We start from the raw sequence: 24,471 nt of genomic DNA, 5'->3' as shown, positions 1-24,471 counted from the left end.
ATAGCTTGTCTTCCAACACAGCTTATATAAATGTAGGCCAAATTTTGTGGGAAATTACTATCAAGGCAAAATTCCCATGTTTTTGGCCACTTATCAAATAGGAACTTATGAATAGTGTTGCACATTAGGTATTTAAATTTATTTGAAAACACAAACACAATGCGGTGAAGTAAAAATATGGAAACACCATTTCGAAGACATGGGTCCTGCTTGTAAACTTTTCAACATTGTAAATTTGGATGCCACATGATATTGCACATTATTGTGAAAAAAATACATTACAAAAAACAATCCAAATATTCAGAAAAAAAAACGAGGTTTTAATTTAAAAATGAACTAATATCGACAAGGTTATTTGGGATTTTCAATTAAACTGTGTATCAAGGGTTACTGAAAGACATAAATACTATGAGATTAAAATTACATAATGTATAATTGAGTAATTTTAACCATGTTTTAACACATACTTATAACAACATGTGCGTTACATACAGTGGCGCAGCCAGAACAAAAATAATGAGGGAGTTTCAATCAAAAAAAATTTGATTAAAAAAAAATATTTTTTTTTAATATTTTTTGGGGTTTAAAAGGGGGGGGTCACGACCCACTGAAAACCCCCCTGGCTGCGCCACTGGTTACATACATACTGGGTTAACACTATATTGTACTTTGAAGTAAGTAGGCTTTAAATAAGCAAAGCCAGATAAATGGACACAAATATATTGCTAACACGACATAATTGGCAAGGTTTACCACTGAGTTAAAGGGCGTAGTAATTCTATATTAATTTATGTGGCATTTATAACTTAAATAAAACTGTGGACAATTTTTTAAGACAAGTTTTCACAAAAAAAGTGATAAATTTTTAATAGTTACGCATGACAGAATCTGGGATTCCGCAGCATTGTATATTTGTATTGATATATATATATATATATATATATATATATGGCCCATACATATTGGCCATAAAGCACCTTAGATTAAAACTGGCCAGAACAACTGCAACTTGCCAAAAATTTGCCGTCAAGTAAAAATTACCCCATTAAAAAATAAACACACACTAAACTAAAAACAGACTAAAAAATCCCTTTTTTCATTTTGTTCTCAGAACAAAAATTGAACATTTTCGTACATTTTTTATTCTATAAGTTTCTTTTTCAAAAACATCTCAATAAAGCTTGTGGCTTTCATCCTATCCATTCTACCCTCGGTGTTTTGTTTCCTTTGTACAGATGATGGCCGTAATAATAAACCACTGAAGATGGTAGCTAAAATGCGTGTAGTTACGTCAAAATTAAATATATGATGTCGTATAAAAAATTTGATGTCAAAATTTAATTTAATTTTGCAAAATGCAATAAAAAATAATTTGCCCTAATACAAAACTGCCGTCAATACCCACAAAACTGCCGTTGCCCCGGCCCAAAAACTGTCATTGCCCTACCACAAGGAAAAGTAAGTTTCAATCAATCAAATATGTAATGCCATTTTATAACACTTAGACAGCATACAATCCAAACTCACCAAGTAAATGAAGATTCAACCCATTTTCTTCATACTTTGGTAGTTCTTGTAGGAATGAGATAATGTAGTTGAACACATTAACATGGTGGGGAGGCATCTTGTGTATTAACTGTGACAAAAAATAAAACTTTATTTAACACCTCATGCTTGTAATATATTACAAAAGAATAAAAAAAATAAACATGTTGGATGTCTCAAACAGATTCTATTATATATGGGTGAGGTCCTTGTCCAGGGGATTTAGGCCAGAATTGGCACATTAACTCAACACATAAGCCACTAACGTGTTTTGATCATAAGAAACATGCTTAAACAGCATGGCTCCATCAATGTGCTTTTATACACCTTTTTGTCACTCCGGTAAAACAGGACTCTATGGTTCTCATATTCTCATGCTTACTGTTTAGATAAAATGTTGTAAAGACAAAACATTGGAAATCCACTAGATACATCGGATATTCCAAATGCATAAACAGTCGCATACAATGGTTGTTATAACACAATTTAGATTATAAAAGTATGACATATTAATAAAACTTTGCGTAACGTCAGAAAAAAGTTTAAACACATAAACAGTCGTATATAGAAGACCTGTGCTCACCTCTTGGCCCTGATCATAGTTATTATAAAGTTGTAAACACATGTTGTAATATTCAAACGGGATAACTGGTTCGGGTAACGCTTCAAGAAATATAAGGAGCGCTTCTGCCACCGAGTGGTTGGATCCTACACAATAGAAATTTTTAATTACTTTCCAAAGCGTATTTTAACGACCGTTTTGTTGTGGATTCTATTCTCTTTGTTTGTATAATGGTTTTTGATATCTTCAATATCGTTTTTAAAAGATTAACAAAAAGATTAAAACAACAAACAATACATGTACAAAGTTACATACATGGTAACTTGTAAGCAGGCACAAGGTGTATGAAATAGAACACCCATGTTATAACATATGTCATTGCGGCCCCAGATAAGAAGAACATAATAATAAGTAAGCTGACAACCTGGCAGTGGAGTACCAACAGTGGGGAGCTGGGAATCCAAGTTTTCCTGGATCATTTTTAATTCTTCGTGTAAACCAGGTTGTTGGAACAGATCTGGCTGCAATGGATTGTATGTGTTATAAATGTAAAAAAGATCTTCTAGCTCTTGGTTTTGAGATTTTAAAAGACCCAACTTTTTCTTCTATCTAAATATCATCAGGGTTTGTCGTTAACTGACTTGTCTAATGACACATATGCCCGCGATAACAACAGAATGGCCCTTTACCCCAACACCCAGTGTGCCATTAGTAACCACCAGGTTGGAGTAATAGCCTTCAAGTGTCATACAGTATACATCTGTCATTGTCAGTATTGAAAATTAGCATGCAATATATTACCTGGTGTCTTGCATATTGGTATAAATGATCAAGTAGCCTCCATAATTCTTTGGGTACATTTAGCATTTGCGATGAATGATGCTTCTCATTGTTGACTTGCCAATCTCTCGACTCTGTACAGCTCTGTGGGTTGATTAATACAATTAATGTATTTTAACCTTTTAGTTAGATGTGAAACTTTAGAATATGATGGTTAAAATCACAAAATGGCATTTACCAAGCAAAAAGTACAAAAAAAATCAAAGAAAACCATAAAAAAGTACCAAAAATGATGTTAAAACTGTGCAAATGGGATTTTGTTCTACATTCTTTTAATGTTTTACCATCAATAAATGTAACTTATTTATACTCGCATTTTGGGGCAACAACGCCGTTATAACATGGATGTTTTGTTCCATAAAACATTAAACAGCCATACCAGTCTAGTTAGTTCTTTTCTATCCATTTGTTCAATAGGTTTTTTCATCCAGCATAAAGCTTCAATGGAAGTACCAAAACAACTGGGGGAGTATTTGCCGTTTACAGTGATGAAAAAATCCTTGCCTGTAAAGACATCAGTTAAACATGGTTTTTGGATCGGTGCTGCTACCATTATGGGCTTATAAAACATTAAAAAAATTGCAATTAATTAAACATCACTACTGTTAAGCATGCAATGCAGAAAATGAATTACTGTTGTGGATACACAAACCAAGTAAAACATAATGTAAATGACAAAGTCCAGACTGTGGCTCCCTAGTCAAGAGTATAGGCTTTTCGCTACTACTATTGTGAGCGCATATGTTCTTAGGCAAGACACTTAATGGCAATTACTTGAAACCAGGTTCCCTTATGAGAAGAAACAAACCAACTTACCCCCAACAAGATGTAGAATTAAAATATCTTCTATCTTGTCTTCCTCTTTGTTTAGTGAAGGGGCTGTGTTCTTATTCACGTACACCTCAAACTCAATAACCAGTTTATCACCTGTAGTACAACAAGGTTATCATGTTTTGTTGTCTACAATTAAATAGCAATGTGTTGTAGTAATGGGGTGGAGCATTAACATATATTCCAGGTCTCAGGTGTGCCTCATTGAAGACCTTACTGTCATACAATAGAATAGATTGGGACCAATAAGCCTACATCTGATGTCTCATGTGTGCCCCATTGAAGACCTTACCCTCATACAATAGAATACATTGGGACCAATAAGCCTACATCCGATGTCTCAGGTGTACCTCACTGAAGACCTCACCCTCATAGAATAGAATACAATGGGACCAATAAGCCTACATCCCAGGTCTCAGGTGTGCCCCACTGAAGACCCCAACCTCATACAATAGAATAGATTGGGACCAATAAGCCTACATCTGATGTCTCATGTGTGCCTCATTGAAGACCTTACCCTCATACAATAGAATACATTGGGACCAATAAGCCTACATCCGATGTCTCAGGTGTACCTCACTGAAGACCTCACCCTCATAGAATAGAATACAATGGGACCAATAAGCCTACATCCCAGGTCTCAGGTGTGCCCCACTGAAGACCCCAACCTCATACAATAGAATAGATTGGGACCAATAAGCCTACATCTGATGTTGCATGTGTGCCTCATTGAAGACCTTACCCTCAAAGAATAGAATACATGGGACCAATAAGCCTACATCCCAGGTCTCAGGTGTGCCCCACTGAAGACCCCACCCTCATACAATAGAATAGATTGGGACCAATAAGCCTACATCTGATGTTGCATGTGTGCCTCATTGAAGACCTTACCCTCAAAGAATAGAATACATGGGACCAATAAGCCTACATCCCAGGTCTCAGGTGTGCCCCACTGAAGACCCCACCCTCATACAATAGAATAGATTGGGACCAATAAGCCTACATCTGATGTCTGCATGTGTGCCTCACTGAAGACCTCACCCATATGTAATAACAATAAACACACAATACCTGGCAAAACATATCCTTTAGGTTTACCAACTGTCAACCAAGGTTTACAAAACGCTTTTTCTCCAAGTTTGCCGATAAACTCAAAATGACAAGGTGTTTGTCCAGTGTTAAGTATTTCTACTGTCCTCTGGACTGCTTGCTGAAACTTTACTGTCCCAAATTCGAGCTGAAAATGTTAAATTTGACAAATGAGTGTGAGAATAATTTAATAACATTAAAAAAATAGTAAAAATGGTAAAAAATAGTAAACATAGTAAAAAATAGTAAAAATAGTAAAAAATAGTAAAAATGGTAAAAATAGTAAAAACAGTAAAAAATTCAGGAATTTAGTTTTAACATTTCAAGACTAATTTTGACCAGAATCCCAGGTCCCATTGAATGTCATAATACAGGTTCTCGCCCACATAGAATGAATAAAACTCATACATTAATTATACTTACTGAGTGTTGGTTTAGCACCATAGTAGGCAGCCATTCGTTCTCCATTCTGTCCAGTCTTCGAATTTCTTCTTCGTAAACTTTCCGATACAATTCACGGTTTATTACTTTTACCTGAATAAATATATACACTGTAATACACACATTTAGTAGCAGGTCTAAATTACCCATAAAATATTAAACAGATACTTGTTTCTAAAGGTATTAATTGAAAATAGCGCAGTTAATCAATTTCTCGCACACTGCTTTGTATAATTCGTTACCATTGCATGTCAGTTAAACCTATTTGATTAAAACTATAAAAATCATCGCTTTTTATGTTCATCTTTAGTACAGTATATATAACGATTTGGAAATTGGGGTAGCGAAGCATCTCAAACACCCCTGAATTGGTGCCTATGTTTACAATACACACATGCTACATACAGTACCATACAACTTACATTGATTTTAAATACAGCACTAACAGGCTTGTGGTCACTTATTTTTAATGATAAGTGAGCTTGGTACTTCAGCAGTTGAACTAAGTCTTTTCTTTTTGTTTCTGTGACAAAAATGGTTTTCTGCTTTTAAAAATTTTAAGGCGTAGTTGCATAGGAGTGTACTGTATAGCATTTATTTGTGTCTGGTGTATAAAAAGCCACCCATGTTATACCTTTACTGTGAGCAAGAGATGTATAAATACACCATGTATGTCTGGTGTATAAGAAGACACCCATGTTGTAACTTGACAGTGAGTCTACACACCTCTTGCCTACTCTCTACGGTCTCTACAACCGTAACAAATTTTCGGTATTCCTAAAACACTGAAGTGGCTTTCTGTTCCCTAGTTATAACAAGTACAATCACACTAACTTCTTGGTTTAGCTTTGGCCGATTCTTTCCACAATATACGATCACACCACGCAGGACATCGACATTTCTCGCTGGTGTCCCATTCATCAGTGCCGGGGTTATATTTATAAGTGGGTCGGAACGTCAGGTCACCCTCCTCGAAATCGGGATAGACGTTACCCTCTCGCCGCTGGTTTGTTAGCTAGGGGTAAAACACGGGGTTTAAAATTGGGTAAAATATAAGAATAATACTTTTTTTACACAACAACAACAACAACAACAACAACAACAATTTGAAATTAGCGCATCCATATTTTATCAATGTTTCCCAGAATTTGCATAAAAATTAATAAAAAAAACCTGATAAGTTTTACCTGATCGTGTTCTTTTAGTTTTTCATATTGTCCTTTCTCTATTCTCTCTTTTACCGTTTCAAGAGGAAGTTTATCAATTCGATAATTCAAGTCACCGAGCCATATCAAGACACTAGAAATATAAAGTACTTTTTATGACACTGGGTCTCTATAAAAACCCAAAACAATCTGCAAATAGATATGTCAGCTCACTATAGGTGTGGGAGTGGGACAGCACTATTTTGACTCTGCATGTGCAGGTCAAGAAAATTTCAGAGTTTTAAAAGTGCACAAGAAAAATCTTTTTGATTGTTACTTTGTGTCAATAAAACCCAAACATTAAAAAAAAATGTTTTTTTTAAATTAAAAGAAGAAAGCAACTAATTTTTGTATCTTACTCGTTACTAAACACAGATATAGATTGTCCTTCAGGATCTGGGAATTTCATCCTGGAGCAAATATCCTCGTAATCTTGGTTCCTTCGCTGAATCTCCTCCAGATGAGCAGCAAGATGGGAGTTGATGAAGCATAAAGAGGAGTTGTGGAGCATGATACGGATCCCAACACCTCCCTTGTTTCCCTGGAGGAAGAAGAAAAACAAAAAAGATAAATATATATAAATAACTTTTTTATAAAAATATCGTTTTTGTTAAAACGTATTTCTTTCTGTAAGGTTTTCTCTTTAAAAATGTGTTTTACATTAAATTAACAATGTATTAATAAATGTAATCAGTTGAATTCATCAGTTGTTCAGGAAGATTTCATTTCTAAATCCCAGGTCTTAAACAAGGACCTCACCAACATAGAATAGAATATATAAAACACAACATTTTATCCTATTTTACCATTTTTCCGAGCAATCCAGTTCCAACATGGTGCGAAGCCACTGCTGTTATATCCTGAAGGTGGCGATCCTGAGCAAACACCAATAACATCATACCGACCAAACGTATGTGTTTTACCTGAAAAATAAATAATCAAATATTAAAAACCCAAAAGTATCCATCGCCAAATGCCAATTTTTACATGGTCACTTAACTCTTCTTTTCTTAGCATCCAGTTTTGCGCCCAAAGCAGCTTTTACCCTGCTGATAGTTGTCTATACAGTATACAAACAAGCAAAGCGAAAGTATATTGCAATCGCCACATTAATCAATCAGGTTCTTTTTGTTTGACGACTATGAGTGTAGCTGTATTATAGCAATGTCACCGCAGATTTTGTGCAAAATTGAACAAACATACATCCATTTAAGATACAAAACACTATATATACCAATTTAAAGAGTCACATTTTATTACCCAAAAGTTTGTGGAAATATTAAACCAACATTAGCCTATGTAAAACACTTCACCAGTTTGTGGTACACAACTGCATTTAAGTAATGTCACCCCAGATACTGTACAAATTCAAAAATTTTACACCAGTTTATATGAGGAAAATGTAACTGCATTTTAACAAAACACTTCACCAGTTTATATGAAGCACCAGGATGCAGGGCCTGCTTGACAGCTCTCATCCATTCTTCTTCTCGTGATGACTCAGTGAATACAAAAGCTTCTTTGCTCAAATCAAGCTCTTGGAACCTAAACGCAACAACGTGTATGTAAACATTAGATACATTGGAAACTATGCAACATGCATGTACAGGAAAAGACTAAATACACTTTACGTTGTATCTTGATTATGGGATTACAGTAAGCAGTGTCACATTGGTGGTGCTAATGCAAATATATACACATACAGATAAGACTGATTACACACATATACATTGAGATACATATTGATTATGGTCAAAGCCTAAACATTACGGCTATTTTAAATTCAATCTTATGCAAAAAGTAAGTGATACTCTCAAAAAATGACATTCCAGACTGCCTATGCCACCTATAACACAACCAGTGGCACAATCAGCAAACTTTAAAAAATAAAAATAAAATTAAAACATTCTCCCTAATTTCTTTTCTGGCTCCGGTACTCATTACAAACCAGAGCTATACAGTTATACTTACCCAATTGCATATACATCCGGTGGGGTAGCTTCACTACTAACCCAAGCATCTAATGGTTCAGTTGGTAACTGACCATTCACGTTCCAAGTCCCAACAAATACACTGTGCAGATAAAAATCTATTATTTATTTATACCATTTGCGGTCCTTTACACTGTACATCAATAAATGAATGAATGAAATTTAATTTATTCATCCTTACCTAGCGAGGCAACAGCGGTTGTTATGACATGGGTATTACTGTTTAATATGCATGAGTGAATAAACAAATGTAACTTATTTTCCCACGACAAAGCAACGACGGTCGATATAAAACTTGTGTTCTGTTACACACACCTTGTGCCCGCTTACAACTTTCTGAACTTTGTATGTGTGAAAAATTATACAATTCATACAAAAAATATCAACATTAACGCAGCCACCAGAATATGTGAATAAAAACAATAATTAGCTAACTTGAAAGGTGCAGTTGAGGTATAGTCATCTTGTCGCTTGGCCATATAGAGCGGCATCAACTTATCCCTTTCAAGCAAATGAGACGTCAACTCATTTTTACCAGTTGATCCTTCAAAGTTCGAAAACGCCGATCTCCCCACATCGTGCATGCCTGCACGACTGCTAAAAAATAACAGTGTGAATTCTTCAGAATGTATTATCTCATGACTATACATGTCTGCTGACAATTTACCACATATGTAACTTTGTGGGTAATTATTTGGGAAGATTGATTTAATGTATGCGGCGATGGTTTGGACAACATTTTAAGGATCGCTAGGTTGGAGCAATTGCTGGTAGGAGTCTCATAAGGACACACCTACAATGATAGCAACTTACCTATCGCTTGAATTTATATTGTTTTGATTTGTCACGATTTCCATAGGTTTTGGGGCTGTCGGGCTAATATAGCTCACAAAAGAAGATGACTTTGGTCTCGGTAGATCTGGATATTTTTGACCCGAATTGTCCAAATGCATAATGCTCGCTGGGGGGTCATCTTTACTGACATTGACCAATTTCGGCTCAGTTTTTGGGTCCAAATCCAAGTTTACAAGGTCCGTGGTTAAAGCAGACTGGCTCAGAGGCTCGGAAACTGTATTTGTTCTTCTCGGAGGCACATTTGGGGGTGGGGGTGGTGGCCTGCTCGGTTTTCGTGTCACTTTTTGCACAGTTGGTGCAAACGGGTCAAATTCTGACAAATGTTCTGTAGTATTTGGTTGTAAGTCAATTAAGTTATTTGGGGTAGAAGAATCGTTGTATGCATGGTTATCCATGATGTATTATACCTCTTTTGAAACTTTGATGTATCACATATACTTAAACCATATCCTCAAAATAACATTTAAACGCCTGCACAAAAAGGAAATGTTAAGTTTAAGGAACATCATGCAGTGTAAATTACAAGCCAAAACAAGGCTTTGCAATATAAAAAAAAATACAACTTTTAAATTTATGACTCTATACACGAAGTTTACGTTCTATTACTGAACTAATGCGTGTAGACTTCCGAAAATGACTGCACAGTTTTACTACGCCTACCGCTTTCCAGAGGAAATTATGTCAGTCTAAATCAATGTTTACCTATAAACAGGTTATCAATATAAAGGAAATGATGACCTGATTTGGATAAAACTCATAAAACCTTATGCACAAACTTATTTACCACCAAGCGGTTATAAATACAGATTCCAGAAATCCGTTGCTTGGCGCTAGATAGTTTTGTTGATGGCGGAAAAAATAGATTTTCTGGTTAAATTATTGCAATCTAAGTGTATAGTGGGTGGGGAAAGACTGGACAGCTTTTCATATTAGTTTTTATCGGCCCGATTTATTATTTTATCGATAAAACGACATTGTAGCATACAATCGTGTTTACGCATGTTTACACAAAATTATAATATTTTGACGACGCTATAAACAGGAAAAACGATTTAATGACCACGCCAAACGAAAAACATACGTAATTATCAAAATAACTGATGTTTTGCTTTTCAATTGCAGAAATTGCAGAAACAAATTGCAGAAACAAATCTAGTTTCAGTAAATTTTAAAACACATGCTCTTTGATTAATGTACTAAGTGAGCTTGGTGTACTAGGAGGCTACTGTAGGCATTATAGGTTCAGTTTCGTAGGACATATATATAACTGTGTTGCTATATACCCCACAGTAGCCTACTCTATAGACTTGTATAAAAGTAATACACAGGAACAGACGTTGCACACACAGGAACAGACGTTGGCACAGTGATTCTAGGTTCGAGGCTCGATTCATTTATTCAATTGTAAAATAAATCTTATATGCTACACTGCTACAGAGACTCTCTGGTGTTTTTTTGTAAAATGCACGCGTTATTACTGCTTTGATAAGAGTTGCCAAACTTATATTGATGGCAGACGCTTTAAGTGCAACCAGTTTACATTGGAGCACTGTTGCAAGCAGAGGAACCCAAGAAAGTGACCACGACCGCCCTGTCCAAGAAACTGTATCACAACAACAACAACAAAGGGTTTCTGTTGCTTCATCGAATGCAAATGAAAGAGACTCCCAAATTTGCATTGTCCAAGAAAACACACAACATCAACAACGTGTGTCGGTTGTTTCACAGGCAACTACAAATCAAAGCGAGTCTCAGTATGTAGAGTTTAATGCACCACCGTCACATTTGGTTCTACAATGGCAGCGTCGAAGAAGAAACAAGATTTTGAAGAAACGACTCGGTGTTGGTGTAATAACTCTCGGTCTAGTTACATTTTGCGCTTCCGTGCTGGTTCTTATTTTACCAAACTGGCCAGTAGGTTCGGGATTGTTTGGTTTTTCGTGTTTACTGCTGGTAGCAGGATTCGGGCTTAAATTTGAAAGAGGTAAGATATGCCATGTCTTGCGCGTTAATGTAAAATGTAATTGAAACAGCTGCTGCATAATATGCTGTGTTTTAACATGCATTTTTATTGCATTTATATCTGATGATATTTTGTAAACGTTATGATTAAATTTCAGTAATTATAACATGATAAGATGTCTAACTATACACCATACCTCATGCTCATCACTGTCGAGTTATAACATGGATGTATTTTTATACAACAAACACACATGGTGTATTCATACACCTAATGCTCACTGTCTGCTTATTATATTTTTTTATTACAGCAAGCTCCCTAGACGACGCAATACAACGATATGTTTTACGAGAGCGTCGATTATTAACCACTATTTCCGGGTCCACTGGACCACCTCGTCCCAATGACGTCATAGACCCTCTTACCAATGACGTCATAGGTCCTCGCACCAATGTTGTCATAGGCCCTCGCACCAGTGACGTCATGAGAGAAGGGGGATTTTCCGACAGCCCACCGTCGTATCTAAACGTTATTATCAACCCCGACCTTTCCACTCCGCGTGTTTATGACGACACAGATGGTACAGGAGAGTGTATCGAAAAGGGGGAACTACCAACTTATAAAGAAGCAATAAAACTTGAGCCGGATAAGGATGCCAGGGAAAATGCATGAACAACAAAGTTCATATATGTGCGTCTTCTGATAATACATATACATATATTATGACTACTTTTCATTATATAGAACAAAAGAAGAATACTAAAACCTCATCTATTTGCATTTTGATGTGTGGTTTTTCTAAACGCGCTGTGCCGCTAAAATAACCCAAAACAAAACGACTGTCCGCAGAGCGGCGCTAGGGGGCAATGTCGCAAATAAATCGAAAAGCAAACATTCAACCACCTAAGAGTAAAGCTACAGTATCTTCTCTCTATATTATTTTCTTTCACCGAACAAATTTAGAATAACTGACACAGGTTAACATTTGATTTGCATTGTAGGGTGGGGAATATGGGACAACTTTTTTTTTCCATTTTTTCGTCACATTTGGTAACAAAGAACATTTAAATAATTATAAAACTGTATCCTCACGACTCCCATAGACCGTTGTTAACTGTTTAAAACACGATCAGGATATTTGAATATTATGTTCTAAAGGTGTCCCATCTCCCCAACCCTACTATATTATAATTGTCTTACGTTTTTTGCATACAAAACACAACACAAGACAAGATAATGTATAAACATCATACACGAACGCGTCGTCTCTAAGCCGACTAACTATTTGTTTTAACTGTTTGAACCGCATCGTGTTACTAGCAGGCAAATACATTTCTGCATACGCGATTTCGAAACAGTCACGAAATAATTAATCCGAAAAAATGATGAAAAACAAAATGTATAACTCTGTTAATAGTTCAACATATACTCCATATAGTTTATAAGCATGTTTATACCAATTAACAACACTCGTTTTAGAGTCGTGAGAAAAAATGAATTCTGTAAATCTTTTTTATTTACTACCAAACAGTACGATAAAACGGAACGAAAGCTTATACCCGGCCTACTGTATGTTGTTTTTTATCGATTACTAAAACGCTCATACTCGAGAAATTACTGAGAAAGCATTTTCAAGTGATGCATTTTATCATTGCTTGTCATTTAAGTATTTTAAAGCAGGATTAAGCCCCACTTACATATCCAAATCCTATTCACCATGCATGCTTAAATTCACAAGCACTGGCGCCGCCAATGCTGGAACGTATATGCAATGAGACTGAACCGTTGTGTACGACACCCAAATCGATTCCAGATCATGCATCAGTAAATTTAGATGACTATTAAAAGAACCGATTAATATTAAGCTTTTGATCGTTTAAGATCTGTACTTGAAATGATTATAGAACTAATGCGAACATTTTATAAAAAAACAACACTATATTCAAATTTTTCACACGACGTTATGAAATATACTTAATTACTATCATTGCGTTTATTTTTAGGCTGCTTATAAAGTAAACCTAAATTTAATCAGTTTCGTTTAGCATTTTCACTCAACACGAAGCAAAGTGTTATTCGTACAGCAAACAAAATGAAAGATATATTGTATTATAGAGTAAGATGAATATCACATAATATCACATGTCGTAGGTATATGGTTATATAAATATGTAAATATTCTTTGTGTATAAATAGAGTGATAAAAAAAGTAAAAATATAGACTTTCACTTGGCTCTGTATAAAAGATTGGGCATTCGTATCTGTAGCCACGCGTCAGGCGTCCTTAAATTAATGCCCTGTTTTAAATTTAGTCAATTTGTTAAAGCTTTTGTCTCGTACAAAATTTTGCCGTACATTTACAGATAGCGTTGGCCAGAAATCAACTAATGGACATTTTCGCACTTTGTCGAAAACGGCCCGTGACGTCACAGAAGCGTGGCATAGACCACAGCTTCACGTTGCGATAAGCGTGCGCTGAGATTTAACAAACAACAGCCGGTATCTGTAGTGGTACAACAGCGGCACGCTTTGATATAGGGCTATAACGCGACAATTTATAAGGAAGCGAAAAGAAGCGAAGATCCTCCATTTCGACATGCCAGTCATTAAACTTGTGCGCGTGGCTGTATTGACATGTACGTTCTGCTACTGATAAAACTTTAATGTAAAGCGACGATTTTAACCAGTGGTCCACAGGCAGGCACTGATGTAGTATGTATAACAAGTTTTGGTGTAAGTTACATATAGTAGGGTGAAAGTAAAATGGGACACTTTTAGCTCATAATATCCAAATATCTTGATTGTGTTTTGAACAATTAACAACGGTCTATGGGAGTTGTGAGAATACGGTTTTATAATTCTTCGTATTTTCTTTGTTTACTACCAAATGGGACGAGAAAATAGAGTGAAAAGGTGTCCCATCTTCCCCAATCCTACTATATGTTGGAGTAACATATTATAGCCCATGTTTTTACTCTACTTTATTGTCACAATTGGCAGTAAACAAAAAGTATTTACAGAAATATGTATACCCATATCTTCACGACTCTTTTTAAAGAGTATTTTTAACTGGTAAAAAGAGAGTTAGCCACATGAATGGATCGTCCAAGGGACCGACATGCGACGCGCTCAGCGCCTATACCACTATATACTCACAGTAGTAACCGAAAGCTGTGCAAGCCACCCGCATGGATCAACATGCTACGCGCACTATATAGCTGCACCTATACCACATTTTACTTTAACCAGTGGGTCGACCACCAGTACAGATTATCCCATGTACCATGTGCGGTAAAAAGTACTAAAGTTTAAGTTGTGAATTACATACAGTATGTTAAAGTAAGATGATCCACGTTTTCGTCGTCTTTTATCATCTCAATTAGAAGTAAACAAAAATATTTACAGAATTATTTCACAATATCTTCACGACTTTAAAATAACGTTGTTAATAATTAAAAATAAGGTTAGGAAATATGGAATATTACGTGCTAACGGGATAGCCTTTTTATTACGTCCCTTTTCAATGGATTTTAGACCACCAGAGCTATTTTACGAACCGTAAAACGTTAACAAGTGTCATATATATTATATAGGCACTGGTGTGTAACAATTCGATTTTTGCGGAAAGCGTAAAAATCGTCACTCGGTACATTTCCGTTTATAATAAGACACACAAGTCGTATTTTGCGACCTTCCCAAAACAAATAGAATTCGGATACATACACGTTTTCCAGACGGTCGTCGTGAAATTTTGGTAAACATGGCAAACTGTTATTGACATACGAACGCTACAGTGAATTTACATAATTAAAAACAAACAATTTGTCTCGGTGCCGGTATGAGCTGGTATTAACTGGTTTAATCCGGTTTTTGGCAAAGCGGAATTCTGACCTAAGACTTTACATCAAAAGCCAAAGCTGCTTTCAAGTTCGACTTTTGTGGCGGTATTATGACGTAACAATAACGCTTATTTTTATATCCGGATGTCATTTACAGGTCACTTTAAGATCGTAAACGAAATTTTAACAGCCTTATGTTTTGTAGTTTTTACATAACAAAACCTATATTTGTCATTTTAAATGTGATAGCAAACGTCATTTTACGAAAATGTTTTAAAAACAAGTAAAATACATAATATTTTCCAACAACCACCTATACGTAAATATACTTTGAAGTAAGATGAATACTGATACCACATAATATCCCATAATTCCCCATAGTGTCTTTAGCAGTTAACGGCGATATTTTATTGGAGTTGTGACAATACGGTTACATAATTCTGTAAATATTCTTTGTATTAGAATAAAAACATGGACCCCCGACCAACTATACAGGATATCGGTTAATTGATAGATGCGTTATGTTAACAAACTGGAACTTGTAATCTATCGTAAACGCGTTCTGCCTATTTTACGGACGGAAATTAAAAAATCGAAATTCCGTCTTGCAACACTGCGCCCAAAAAAAATCGAAATTTCGTGTCGCAACACTGCACACACTTGTTACATCAAAAACCCATTGTTGCGTCACAATATCCGGTCTCTGATTGGTTGATGACCGGTGATGCAGTCACAAAAGTGGGGTTGGTGTTTGGCGCAAACGACGGCCGAAAATGTGGGGATTTACGCCCCTAATTGAGAAATGAGGCCTAAGCGGTATTTGTGGAACTACGGGCGAGTGGGTAGCGCAAAAATCCAGTGTTCCCTTATGGGTTGTCCAAATTACCAGCCATACATTAAAAACGTGGAAAAATACTAGGAATGTTTACCCACAAAGTTAAATACGCAGTAACTCTTTTCTCATTTAACAATTTCGGATGCTCGCCGTTTCAAATAAATAGTTGAGTTTTTATTTCGCTATATTGGCCTCAATATGACGTCACAGTGACCTCAAAATTTCGGATGTGACGTCACACACGAATATTTAAAGACGTCACAAGGGCATAGCGATTTTCAAATCGGAAACAAAATGGAAAATCCCATTGATTTATACTCGAGCTAAATCTATTAATGGCTATTGTGACAAGACTGTTTGTCCATAAACGCTTTACGGAACAAGTAACAATGAACTGATTTTGCAATCGCGAATCGATACAACGCGACTGCACAATCGCCTATTGTGACGTCACAGCGGCCCTGACCAATCCAGCGCGCGACAGAACAACCAACGGCAACCGTATGTCACGAAAAGACGTATCTCGGCTTCGAATCCCCAAAGGGTTAAATCTAAGACGGAAAACCTTTGGCGGCCGACAATGTTCCATCATGACGTCACATTACGGGTTTATGACGAAACAGTGACTCGTGTTTCGTAGAAATTTACGGCCAACACAACTGTCAGTAAATCTAACCAGTAATTAGGGGGTTTTTAACACCTTGTCGCATATGTATAGGTTATATGATGTGTTTGTTTTTAGGGAATTGTAACAATTGCTATAATTGCTACTTGTGACGTAACACGTGCCAGTGTATGGAAACAATGGGTTTAATCAAGAACCACGATTGAATTATTGATTGGAAATTATCCGCATGGTCTGTTAGTCCTTCGGGTGCAATTCTTTAAGTTAAGAAAATAGAAAAAATGCAAGGAAATGAAGAAAATTTGCTTTTTGGAACTTGGCAATAGTAATAACGAAAATGGATCTCAAAAAATTATATCCGTTAATAACGTTTCTAAATGAACGTTGTAAATTATAAAAGAGATTGGGGAAAATGAGATGTTATGTGCTTACGGAATCCATCTTACCCCACTCTTTATAACCTACATTACGGGTTTAGCGAACATGTTTTTCTTTCTTAAAACATCTTAAACCCTGTCTATATTCGAACCTTTTACCAGCCCCATTGTGATGTCACATACGACTATGACGGAACAATTAGCAGTGTTCGCTCACGCGCGGCGTGAATGCCTTGTCCAAAAATTGAGCAGAAATTATCAAATTTTCCGCCATGCTGGTGCCTAATGTGTCTTGGAAGCAACGAAAATTTGTAAAGCCGACGATTAGAGATATATTTAAGCTTATGCCCTGCGTGTGGTCGAAATATAAAGAATAAACAAAGAAACTCAAACTGTGGTATTAAAGTTACACGCATTGATGTTTTTTGTTTGTTCTTTTATTAACGTAATTGGATCTTAAAGTTATTTAACAACGACTTAAATGTTGAATGCAGTTGCAACAACCCAGTGGTTCCTCATATGGTTGTCTATATTGTCAGCTATACATATTACAAAAAATCCTCCAAAATGATAACCAACGAGGTTGCATAAAATTTCCAACAAAAAATATTTAAATTCACACCGATCAGGTTCGGCTCCAACAGATGTGAAAATAAAGCTCTCGCTAGGTGGGGCTAGGTGAATAATTTTTAAGCCGTTTCTGAGCCATTTAACAAAAACAATTTAACCCGAACTCGATTTTTGACGTAAGCGTTTGATCTTACCGACATAGGTGGCGTTGTGACGTCACAAAGGAACAGACCACCCATTTCAGTCGCGCGAATGCAGCTCTTTTTGTGACACAAAAACCAATCTCCGCGTGATATCGGATTGTTCTAACCACAGATACCTTTATGACGTCACAAAGAAACTGTGACGCGTGCTTAACTTTAAAGCGCCTCAGAATAAATCGATTTTAATCAAATTTACATAAAACCTAATGTAACTTAAATTTAAGAACAGGCTAGACTGAAATAAATCGCAAACAGTGTACCGGTTCAGGAAATAAAACCTAAATATTGTACCGGAGCAAACTAAATACCAAACAGTGTGCCGAAATTTGATAAAACGACATCGACAATTTAATAACTAACGTGTTGAAAACATAAATAAATCTTCACAAATATTTGGTCTATATGTCAATACGGGCTGGTTAAATCAAAATTGTTGTTTATTACACCCATATCGGCACTGTGATGTCATAATAAAGACGCGCGTTATCAGACAAGATTTGTCTACCGTTTGTGTATTGGCGGGGAATCACCTAAAGCGGGATTAATTAATTTTTTGTAATTAATTTTCAGGTGACCGGGCAATTTTTTCCCACAGCACGATTTCGGCGAGCGAGATTAAAACTATAGGTGCTGTGACGTCGTAATGTGGATTGTACTGTGACGTCACAATGTAGACTGTGCCTCTTGGGAAGAGGTCCTGATACGAAACACGATACCGCAGTGGGATTTCGAATTTCAAAAATTGCCTTTTTTATAGAACAAAAAACCTTAAGTTAAGAAAGAATTTTAAAGTATTTTCCATTTTGACTAATTTAATAACAAAATTAACAAAAAAAATGGCCTGACCTGATTAAACAATATGACGCTATGAAAAAACACGCATCATCTTTAATTTTCGTTTTTTTTCGACGATTTTAATGACTAAAATAACAGACTTTATAAAAATGCAAGTTTAGATCTGGCAACACTGCTATAACTTGGTCGGCAACACTCTAAAATGACGTCAATTTTCCAGCACGTTTAGGCCATGTCCGGCAGCACGCCATACCAAATGTGATTGGACACACACCCTGAAAAAACATTTGGGGTCACGAAAGGTCACTTTGTCTATTGTGACGTCATGATTGAGTTTAGCCGAACCGGGTGAAAGGGGACGCTGTATATGACGTTATACTGCGTGAGATTTTGGAATAGAAATCAGAAACATGTTTTTAACTAGAAAGAAAATTAGAAAAAAATACCCATGCGATAAATTCCGTAAATCGGGCACTGATCTAGTGCTCATGAAGTTGGACGATTCTCATAACCAAATAACAATCAGAATTAAGTCCTTCGAAACAAGTACAAGACAAAAATAAAGTGATTTTCCCTTTTTACGAAACCTCTTGAAAAAAAGTTTGTAGATTCAAAAAACCTCTAAAATTTTCACATGTTTGTGGAAGCGCTTACTCTTTGTGTTTTCCAAATATCGTGTTCTCAATTTCATGGGAAGTATGACGACATACATACCCGTAATGACATAACAGACGCTCGGTTATTACGTAACAATAGCGTGGGAACCACTAGTCCGCATGCGCATGTCGAGTCTATAGGCAGAATGACAAACAATACCAAATTCTCGTCCGAAGATTAGCACAGAAATTAACTAAGTAAATATAACTCGTATCCGGATTTAGAAATTGTTTTGGGAATACATTTTCTTAGCGGATGTATTAAAAATCGCGAGAACCTAAATAAAAATGATCTTAAAATGGCTCAGACAAGTTTTATTGCCGTTTTAAAAACGTTTAATTTTTACGACCTATTTAAAAGTGTTTGTTTTGCCTATACTTCAAAAACAGACATTCGGCTAGCCCGGTTAAAAAACAAATTACATTTTTCTAACATTTTATGGTAAAACGGTATGATGGATGCCGTTATAGCACAAAATATTCTAATCGTATTTTTAACATCCTGAATATACGCTTATAAATAAAATTAAAATAATAATTCTTTGTTTACTGCCAAATGGTACGTAAAAGCCAATGCTTGGGCCCCGACCTAGGTTATTTTTTAAAATTAATTCAAGCCGGTGTGTGAGCTCCATCTCTTGATACAACGTCCGTTACTTATTCCAGCAAAAAAAGCTTAAACACTAGCCAAGTATAAAATAAAATTTCTTTGTACATTTTGTAAACTTTAAAACTATTTTTAAAGCGCTTATAGCGATTTTGTAAGATTTTTATAATATGTGTGGGAATTGTTGTCTGAACGTATATCTCATGTGTGACGTAGGGATTACTCTGTGACGTGATAATCAAAAAAGCAATCGTCATAACAATATAACATGTCACCATTTCTCTCTAGACTGGCCTAATATTTTTAATGTTTTTTTTTCTGCAAATATCATAGAGCTTTGCAGGAGAAGAGGAAATGGTACGATGGGGGAAGATGGGACACCTTTAGCACCTAATATCCAAATATCCTGATCGTGTTTTAAACAATTAACAACGTTCTATATGGGAGTCGTGAGGTTATACGATTTTATAATTCTTTGAATGTTCTTTGTTTACTACTAAATGGGACAAGAAAATAGAATAATGAGGTGTCCCATCTTTCCCCACCCTAGTGTATTAAAAATTATAAATAGGAAACTTATCACAAACTAAAACTTGCAGAAAAAAAAAGAAAATATTAAAAAAAAAATCGAAAAAATTAAGTGGGAAAATTTAATGTCACTCCGCGTGTGAAACTTTTCGCGTTTGTAAATCAGCATTATTACGTAATAGACACTTGCTTGTTGCGAGTCTCATGCGTGTTAATCGCCATTGTTATGACGTATAGGCGCGCCTTCATTCTCGTGAGACTATGACGTCATAAAAATCCGATTCATCATTTTTTTCTCAATGGAATGATAGTGTGGGAAAAATGAAACAGTTAAATTTTAAAATAGTTTTTTATCAGTGTTTTGTTTTTCGAAGTTTGTAATTATATTTAAGTTTGTAATTAAATTTATTATTATTATTATTTTTTACAGAAACAGAATAATAATTGAACTTACGTTTTTTTTCTCACATAATTAGTCAATTATAACCTTTTGTTTTCTTAACAAACAATTAAGACAAACAAAAAATCTTTTGTTTAAAGTTGTATTTGGCCTGTAAAACCAATACTTCAAGACGGACTTTTGTTTTCGTGGATTCAAAACTTTCAAAACACCCGCTAAACTAATTCGCATTGTCTCGTCACAGGCGCGTACTGTTGCGTCACAGATCTGCATTGTGACGCTCCCAAATTCATTGTCGCGTCGACAATTGACACTAACACTCGTTAACACAGCGAGCAGCATGGGGTTCGTCTTAGAGTTTAAATTTTATCCCTGGTTGCATTTTTAGGTCACTCTCTTGGATTAATTAGTGCAGCCGAAGCGCGTACGTCACTACTAATTCGGATTTATGTTCGCATTCGTCCCCACAGCGCTACGATTGCTTCTAAGCCCTAAAAACTTTAAAAATCTAGACTTAATGCCCATATCACAGCATAATACTGGTGTCACTCTGATCAAAGCGTGATTATGACGCAATCTGGTTAACCGTGACGTCATCAAGCCTACGTGACATCAGAAAACTGTGACGTCAAGGCTTGGAGAAAATTTCGTTCGTTTTTTAATTTGTGACGATATGTGTATCGATTTTCTTGTAAGAAATTGATAGCATACGTGTTTAAACAATCGATTTAAAATTGTCCGAGTTGCCGCTATAAACGTATAATAGCTACAAAGTGGACATTTTCCGGGATTTTTTACCCTTTTAGAACTGATACATAAAAATTCCATAATAATAATAGAAAAAATTGCTAACGGGTAACTATTATAACTCATTTTTGGTGGAATTTTTAAAATATATTATTTTAAAGAAGAATTTTAAAAAATGCCATTTAGAGTCGAACGATTGAAATTGGTATTTGGGGATAGTAACCTCTTTTACACTGATGATGAACCAAGTCATTGTTTGGATAAAAAACCCATGATCAGCAGATGTTTCATATAGTAACTTGGTTGATAGTAACCATTTTTACACGAAAAATGGACCATGTTATTGTCTAGATACTAAACTCATGATCAGCAGATGTTTTAAGCCCAGCGATTCACAGTTTAGCGTGGAAAGTGATTAGAAATGTACTTTTGCCTCCAAAATTATTTCGCTTCAACAAATTGACCTGCACTGTTCAAGTCAAATATGTCCCGCTTTTAATTACGGAAATTAAATTAGGTTTCGTTTCCAGTTAGTTTATGGTTTGAGCAGTAAAAGCAAACGGAACGTTTCCTCGCCTTATAAAGAACAAACAAAGAAATTCGATAATCAAATAAGACACACGTCGGTCGCGTGACCGTCTCGGCCGTAGGATCGACGTAGCACTTGCCGCTGTGACGTCACAGACGCCATTTTGGGTGAACAATGATATCAAATATTTGGATAATGAATTCTAGAAACGTAAGCGTTGCGAAGGGAAAATAACATCCGAAACAACAAGGATATAATTACTGTGGGGTAAGATGGATAAATCGTTAGGATATAATTTCTTGATCGTGTTTTTAAAAACGGTCTTTTAGAATCATGAGGATTCGTTTACACAAATCTGTAAATATTCTGTGTTTACTACCAAATGGGACGATAAAACAGTCTTAAACATGAAACATCTTAACCTGTATATGCCCGAATTTCACTAAAATAAACAAATTTTGAAATAGATTTCAAAGCGAATACGACAAACTATAAAAAAACTTTTTCGAAATATCAAAACGCCTGCTAAAACGAATAACAAAAAAGGATCTAAAAAAGGATTAAAACTAGCGAAAACGATTTAATAAAATAAAACAGGTTAGACTCAGTCCGTTCTAAATCGCATATAACGCTTAATTTCGGCTTCGATCAAAGGGAGAGGGATATTCCCCGCCTTCAAAGATACCTGTGGCGACACTAACTGGATTCCATACAGCGTGTGGATCTAACTTGTGGTAAGACTGCTCGGTCGGCGGAAAAATCGGCAAGAAATTGGAATTTTTCCACGGTTTTAGACACATTTCTATATCCCTTTATATTTTTTCATTACTTTTTATTTATAATTTTTAAGCGAAAATATTTAAAATAGATTAGTATCTAACAACAAAAATATACATGTAGTAGGGTGGGGGAAGATGGGACACCTTTTTATTGTATTTTCCTGTCCTATTCGGTAGTAAACAAAGAAAATTCAACAAAGTATTAAACCGTATCCTTACGACTCCCAAAAGGCCGCTGTTGATTGTTTAAAACTCGATCAGAATATTTGAATATCATATGTCAAAGGTGTCCCATCTTTCCCCACCCTACTATATTACGTTTTTTATTTTTTACAGTTTTGGTATATTTTTTGGCTTAAATTTAAATTTCTAATAGGCCAGTAGTTTTAAGTTTGAAAACCGTTGCCTTAATACGGCCCGATACGTGTCTGGCGTGCCAACCCTAAAATTCGACCTTTGCCTATTATCTCGTTACAGACGCTGGTTTTAATGTTTAAAGGGATCGGGATAAAAAGATAAATCGACCGGCCGAGCAGCGTCGACCCCCCGCGGAGCGCTGCGTCGGTGTTCGTTCTCTGATTGCGTTAGGAGCGAAAGACTCGCGTGGCCTGGCGAATTCATCCGCGACTAGAAATAGCTTTTCACGGCTAAAGCGCCTTCATCGTGTTCCAACAATATTAAGGTTGAAATATCCACAAACCGCAGATCATAGATATCTAAAAATTACTTTTAAAGCTCATACCAATTTTTACGACAGGTTCCGTTTTAAACCAATTTATCCGCCATATACATTTCTGATCTGCGGTTTGTGCATATTTCAACAGTAAACAGCCTACTCCACAAAAAAGCAAATTGTAAAAAACACAATTCCTTATTCGGAAATGAAAACTACCAAACAAAACCCAGCCGAGCGCGCAAATTACGTCAACATAAGATAACGGTCGTTTGTTTTGCCTTATTGTTTTCGTATACAGTCAAATTTCTTTTAGCACAACAAAATACTATGCCCTCTGTCGATTTTATATGCAAAATGTTCTTCATACAATTAGTACTCTGGGGTGAGATTAATACCGTTAACGCATAATATTCCATATTTCCTAACTGAGTTTTTAAAATAACGCCCTTACAATCGTGAGAGTATAGTTATATAAATTAGATAAATACTCTTTGTTTACTAATAAATGGAACGGTAAAATGGAATGAAAAGGTGTCCCATCTTCCTCGCCCTACTACAATATAGTAAAACCGGGTACCTTGAAAGAGCTCCGCTGTGAATTTGTCCATGTCTTCATAGCATACAGACTGTACAGTAGTAATGTAGCAATTACGCTAAATAGAATAAAACAGGTAACGTTAGATGCGCAACTATACTAAACGATATAGGTATATACAACGTTGCTAAATGTAACTGGTAAATGAGTAAAGTACTACTACATGAATCCTTATTAAAGACCAAAATACTGTTGTAAGAAATTTAGCTTGCAATTACACTTTAGTTTTGTGTAAACAGTCTATTTTAAAACATTAAACACAACTTTAAATCTATCAGTTAAATTCTGCTTCCTTTAATTGTAACATTAATGACCTACTTCGAACTAAACTTTTAGCAATACTAAACTGCAGTTACCGTTCTATACAACTAAAACTAACTGAACTACA

The 24,471-nt window shown here is 35.7% G+C and overlaps 2 protein-coding genes across 6 annotated transcripts; one reads left to right on the top strand and one right to left on the bottom strand.

Moving 5' to 3' along the window:
• Window positions 1-120: 120 nt before the first annotated feature.
• On the bottom strand, window positions 121-24,169 carry LOC100177344 (inositol polyphosphate 5-phosphatase OCRL-1). Of its 5 annotated transcripts, XM_026834878.1 has the most exons (20): window positions 24,066-24,160; window positions 9,767-9,830; window positions 9,318-9,684; window positions 8,940-9,101; window positions 8,485-8,586; window positions 7,944-8,058; window positions 7,320-7,436; window positions 6,873-7,054; window positions 6,496-6,607; window positions 6,143-6,323; window positions 5,731-5,831; window positions 5,291-5,401; window positions 4,850-5,015; window positions 3,764-3,874; window positions 3,327-3,451; window positions 2,909-3,031; window positions 2,532-2,628; window positions 2,129-2,253; window positions 1,528-1,636; window positions 121-1,271 (listed from the first exon to the last, which is right to left on the bottom strand). In XM_026834878.1, exons 3-20 carry the CDS (start codon window positions 9,455-9,457, stop codon window positions 1,141-1,143), a joined length of 2,310 nt encoding a protein of 769 aa, XP_026690679.1. In that variant the 5' UTR covers window positions 9,458-9,684; window positions 9,767-9,830; window positions 24,066-24,160; the 3' UTR covers window positions 121-1,140. The 5 variants fall into 5 exon arrangements, with proteins under 5 accessions (XP_026690679.1, XP_018667751.1, XP_002122014.1 ...); XM_018812206.2 differs by lacking the exon at window positions 9,767-9,830 and having other exon boundaries at window positions 8,940-9,098; window positions 24,066-24,169; XM_002121978.4 differs by lacking the exon at window positions 9,767-9,830 and having other exon boundaries at window positions 24,066-24,168.
• Window positions 10,735-12,373, top strand: LOC100180535. The gene is made up of 2 exons (XM_002121285.4): window positions 10,735-11,343; window positions 11,633-12,373. Exons 1-2 carry the CDS (start codon window positions 10,869-10,871, stop codon window positions 11,992-11,994), a joined length of 837 nt encoding a protein of 278 aa, XP_002121321.1. The 5' UTR covers window positions 10,735-10,868; the 3' UTR covers window positions 11,995-12,373.
• Window positions 24,170-24,471: the final 302 nt, after the last annotated feature.

This window comes from Ciona intestinalis, chromosome 6 (assembly GCF_000224145.3).
Source record: "Ciona intestinalis chromosome 6, KH, whole genome shotgun sequence".
In the NCBI taxonomy this organism is placed as follows: domain Eukaryota; kingdom Metazoa; phylum Chordata; class Ascidiacea; order Phlebobranchia; family Cionidae; genus Ciona; species Ciona intestinalis.
This window is presented reverse-complemented; position numbering and strand designations above follow the sequence as displayed.

Excerpts from the sequence above, each read along its gene's own strand:
- LOC100180535 (XM_002121285.4), top strand. The coding sequence starts at position 10,869 with ATGGCAGACGCTTTAAGTGCAACCAGTTTACATTGGAGCACTGTTGCA. Across the intron at positions 11,344-11,632 it reads CGGGCTTAAATTTGAAAGAG|CAAGCTCCCTAGACGACGCA; the intron begins GTAAGATATGCC and ends TTTTTATTACAG.
- LOC100177344 (XM_018812204.2), bottom strand. The coding sequence starts at position 9,754 with ATGGATAACCATGCATACAACGATTCTTCTACCCCAAATAACTTAATT. Across the intron at positions 5,402-5,730 it reads GTGCTGTATTTAAAATCAAT|GTAAAAGTAATAAACCGTGA; the intron begins GTAAGTTGTATG and ends ATATTTATTCAG. Across the intron at positions 2,629-2,908 it reads ACCAATATGCAAGACACCAG|CCAGATCTGTTCCAACAACC; the intron begins GTAATATATTGC and ends AATCCATTGCAG.